Source organism: Brachycentrus maculatus, unplaced genomic scaffold (genome assembly GCF_059751285.1).
Source record: "Brachycentrus maculatus isolate JH-2025_06_01 unplaced genomic scaffold, ASM5975128v1 h1tg000645l, whole genome shotgun sequence".
Lineage (NCBI taxonomy): Eukaryota > Metazoa > Arthropoda > Insecta > Trichoptera > Brachycentridae > Brachycentrus > Brachycentrus maculatus.
Genome location: NW_028281381.1, coordinates 74,043 through 78,924, shown reverse-complemented (window position 1 = coordinate 78,924; position 4,882 = coordinate 74,043). Strand labels below are relative to the sequence as shown.

Genomic DNA, 4,882 nt, shown 5'->3' with positions numbered 1-4,882 from the left:
TAAAATATCTACTCATTACATATCTCGCCATCTATTCAAAAAGAAAAATAACTTGTTTTAAACAAGGTGTTGAAAATACATCTGAAATTTGATTGGCATTTTTAAACTATCAGTTCATTCATCAGGAAGTTAATAATAATATTGAAAATTCCATTAGAAGTAAACTTGACGTTTTCTGCAATATGTCGACTCGTTATTTTCCCTTTGGAATCGACTCAGTTCATCTGTGTGTTCATTTTACGCGACGGTTTTAGGGGTGGGTGATTGGGTTACTTTGGGCGCAGGCTGCCTAACGGGATGCTGGTTCGAGGCTGCGTTGTAATTGTAACCCCCGTCTACGGCACCCTTTCCCCTGCCGGCCCCGCCGCTACCCCCGCCACTACCACCGCCACCGCTCGGGCCAAAAGTTGCCTCACCCTCGTATCGAACCTGTTGAATAGAAATATCTCATCAATTCTGCCATAATCACGCTTTTGCGTAAGGTGAAGACGTTTCATAGAATTTTACAGGAACGATAATGTACATTACTTAAACATAATGCTTTAATATAACATTAGTGAACTCTGGAGATAATTTTATTAATACCTGAAATTAATCGTACGATTTATTTGATAGAAAAATGGCAATTATGATCAAATATTTAATTGAATAAACCTATTACGACAAAATTTAAATCTTAATCTGAATTTTATTAATTGATTTGGCAATCACTTTGTGGTAATATCTATCCATTTTTAATTTAAGTTTTGATTGGTAAACTTAAATAACCACTAATTCTTAAAATCTATTGTGACACGTGTTTCGGTGCATCCCGCATCAATTCAAACACCGTATGTGAAGCTAAATCCAAATTTTAGAGTTTTGTCCTTGGGACGTTGAAAGATGAAGCTGTTAGGAGCTGTTTCATTTATTTATTTATTATATTGTTATTTACTTTAATATTTTTATTTTTTATCAGTAGAAACATAGACAATAAGGATTTTGTCACAGTAGTATTGTTAAATATGGGTATATTATCATTTTTGTTTTTACGAATTTCAATTACCTATTTAAAATAAAAAACTTCTATAACATCTGTAGGCTGAAACAATGGAACGCCACATTCATCTGTCTTGACTCCTATAGCTTCCTTTACATCCATACATCTATGTAGTTGTTGATGTTCTCAAATCAGGTTGATTTTCGACACAATCATCTTCGTTCTGTTCTTCCTATCGCATTTGCATATATATTTTTTTTATTCTCTCGTTATCCATTCGTTCCACATGTGAAAACCGCTTCAAATAACTTTTTATTTATCTCTTAGTCAGCCCTACATTTCTATACCAATATCTTGATTTTAAATCCTATCATACATAGATATTCCATCCATTGATCGTATTTCAACGACGCTTACCATGAAAAAAATATTACTGAAATATATTTGAAATTGAAACATTAATTTACAACATTTTGTACATAAAATGTTGTAAATAAATTTTCTGTTCCAATTATAAGCTTAATAATAAAAATGAAAATGGTATTTTCTGGCGTTTCTCATGTGTGTGATTATAATCTAGAATTCGGACCTCACACACTAATATAAGAGTTTCTGCTTAGTAAAAAGCTTCTTTACATCTCACCCATAGATGTATGTAGTGAAGTTCTAGTGATTCAAGAACAAGGTGTCTAAATTGGTTCATATATATAGAACTTCCAAGAATTTGAGTAGTGTGGTTGTAAATAATGGGTAGAATTGGTGAATGTTACACGTGTGTAAAGTGATCACTTAAACCAGCCTATGTCGGTCGTCAGCCCCGTAAATGCCCAGACTTCTAAATTCTTCTTCATCTTTGTTGAGATGTCAAAAAATAATATGAAATATATTAATATTCATTTTACCTGTGGTCTGTATCCGTCTGGACCCGCTTCATAGTCTACTATTTGTGTCCTTCCATCAGGCAGGCGGACGTGGTAGGAACCCGAAGCTTGTTCTGCGACCCTCTTCTCACTGTGACCAAAGTCTACACTGTTAGCAGCATCCTGCACTTCGTAAGAGAAATCGTAGTTCGCAGGCTCCTGGAAAATGTATTTAACCATGTTTACTTCCCATTCCTTTAAATGATCATTCACTTTTATGTATTATTTATTAATTTGGCATTAGTTTTGTAAAATATCATATTGATTATTTAAGTTTTTGTTTTAGCATTCAATTTGTGGTAAAACATGATGAACTTGTAAAAAACAAGTGTTTACATTTACAATTTGATTTTGAAATATTAAACACTTGTATAAGACCACTTATTGAGTTTTATTTTTTTATTAAGTTCGCGAATCACATAATGGAACTAACCACTCATTTAATTTGCACACACTCAAATTATTACACTTCGTTACATAAGAAAGGCAAAATATGAAGAAATTAGAAAATTTAGAAATGCGTAAAAAATTTAATATTGATGAAATATCGATTGATAATACGCTTTTTCAAAATGCCTCACCATTACTGTCTATGTTCCCAATAGACCAAGTCCCACCCCTTAATCCCCCTTCTAGTTATTATACCACCAACCTCTACCAATACATTCATGATTGTTGTTCGTTAGTTTTTGTGATCACCCGTCTATGAAAACACATGTAGTTTTCGAAACTATTCGTGTGAAATAAAACGCAATAATTGGTCTAATACAAGTGCTTCATTTTTAATAATCATTTTAATGTAGTGGTCCTCTAAACTTACATTGGGTCCATCATCACCTGCTCCACCACCTCTTCCTCCAGCCGGGAGATGATGAGCAGTCGCTGGAGCAGTGCCATGCTTTGGTGGAAGATACTCCTTCCCTTGAGGCTCTGGTCCAGCCCAAGCTCGACAAATAAACAGAAGGAAACAGCATATCTATATAAATAAAGACAAGCATTTTTAAATACTTCAGAGATTTCAAGGCTGAGATTCAGATGGTCAAATATAAATATAAATTGAACAATTATTTACAAAAAATAATTCCCTTTCTTAAATAATTATTTCCTTTTCAAAACCATGTATTTATTTCGAAAAAAAACTTACTTTCTCATTTAAAAAGCGGTATATCAAAAACGGTCAACCTGCGTTTAAAGAAAATTATGTTACGATTTATCGTATGTTGGGCCTAAATTAAAAGCTCTTATAAAGTTTTTCAATACGGTATTGAAATTAATAAACTTATAATTTTGTTGTGTATACGTAAATACATTTTTTCTTTTATTTTTTTAAACATACATGTTATGGATAAATATCTCAAATATAAGTACACTAAATGTCAAAAAAAATTGCTTGGGAAATGTCAGTTTACATCTTTTTAAATCCAATCTTTTGTACCAAAAGTGGTAACCGCATTGGAAAAAAATATATGTTACATATCGTTAATTTGTATACTTATTATTTAACAACGGTCTACATGCTGTAAACACAAAATAGCCACTATATTTTATCGTAAAATCATACATTAAATATATTACATATTAATTTGTAAATTTAATAAAGGTTTTCAATAATTAAAGATTTAATTCACGTTATTTTACGACTTGTTCTAATATTTTTAAAGTAAAGTAATGTTTGAAATCACAGTTATGCTTACAAACGAATATTGTATACACTTTTAATTATTTATTTAGGTACAATAGATATACTCGTCCGCCTCCGTAGTGTAATGGTCAGCACGCTCGGCTACCGTTCTGGATGTCCCGGGTTCGATTCCCAATAAAAAAAAAATATGAGTGATTTTTAAATAAATATGGGGGGTAAAATAAATATGAGTGATTTTTTCACTGTAATATTTATTCAGTTTTAATGCACCATTTTAATGCAGGTCCTTTATTAACTCTATATTTGATTCAATTTGTCCGCCTCCGTAGTGTAATGTTCAGCACGTTCGGCTACCGTTCTGGAGGTCCCGGGTTCGGGGTCCCAGGGGGGTCATATAAATATAAGTGATTTTTTCACTCTGATATTTATTCCATATTACCCAGGACTGGTACCTGAAGCGGAGGGCTGATCACCTTTCCTTCATGTATAAACGATCAAGATAACACTGCGTTTATATGACACAGTGCCCTATGCACCATTGGGGTGCGGATAAGGATTTTTTTATTATTATTTACAATAGATAGTTATTCAATAATGAATTTTATTACCTAAATTCATCAAAATTATAACGTGATTGTAAATGCTTACATGTGTAAATTTACACAATTTGATGGTTTTTGTAAAGAAGAAATACAAACAGACTTAATAGATTTTTACGACGTCAAACCCTTTATTATTTTTGTCAGATATCCTAACGTAAAGTCCCCTTTTGAGTTTATTTCTCAATGAATTATTTTTAAATAATTTTTCACCACCCTTGGTCACCTTGTCAGTATTTCCGCATCGATATTTATAAATGCCAATCACAAGTTTAATGGATTTATAACGATAATCAATCAATCAATTAATATCACATCCACCTACCTCCAGGCATTCCAAATACTGAAAACTTTTTTTTTATGAGAGAGAATTCAATAACTAAAAAACCTTAAATGATCAATTTATATGTAGCCGTCTACTACTATTGCAGTAATTTATTACGCAAGAATATTAAGTTAATTTTAAATATTAAAATATGACAATTGTAAGGAAAAATGAAAATATGTGATATTTATGGTAATATTTGTTTTATAGTTTAAGGCCAATGGTCATTATTGCAGTACGTAATGGTTAGCATGCTCTGGGGTCAAGTAATTAAAAGTGATTTTTCACTCCAATATTTATTCAATGTTACCTACCTGAGGCGGAGGGCTGATCACCTTTCCTTCACGTGTTAATGATCTATATAACACTACGTTTATATGAAGCTTTGCCCTATGCACCAACGAGTGCAGATAAGGG

The 4,882-nt window shown here is 32.2% G+C and overlaps 1 protein-coding gene across 1 annotated transcript; it reads right to left on the bottom strand.

Moving 5' to 3' along the window:
* Window positions 1–237: 237 nt before the first annotated feature.
* On the bottom strand, window positions 238–3,352 carry LOC148300859 (uncharacterized). Its single transcript, XM_088274194.1, has 5 exons — window positions 3,348–3,352; window positions 2,737–2,875; window positions 1,882–2,058; window positions 384–429; window positions 238–335 (listed from the first exon to the last, which is right to left on the bottom strand). Exons 1-5 carry the CDS (start codon window positions 3,350–3,352, stop codon window positions 238–240), a joined length of 465 nt encoding a protein of 154 aa, XP_088130320.1.
* Window positions 3,353–4,882: the final 1,530 nt, after the last annotated feature.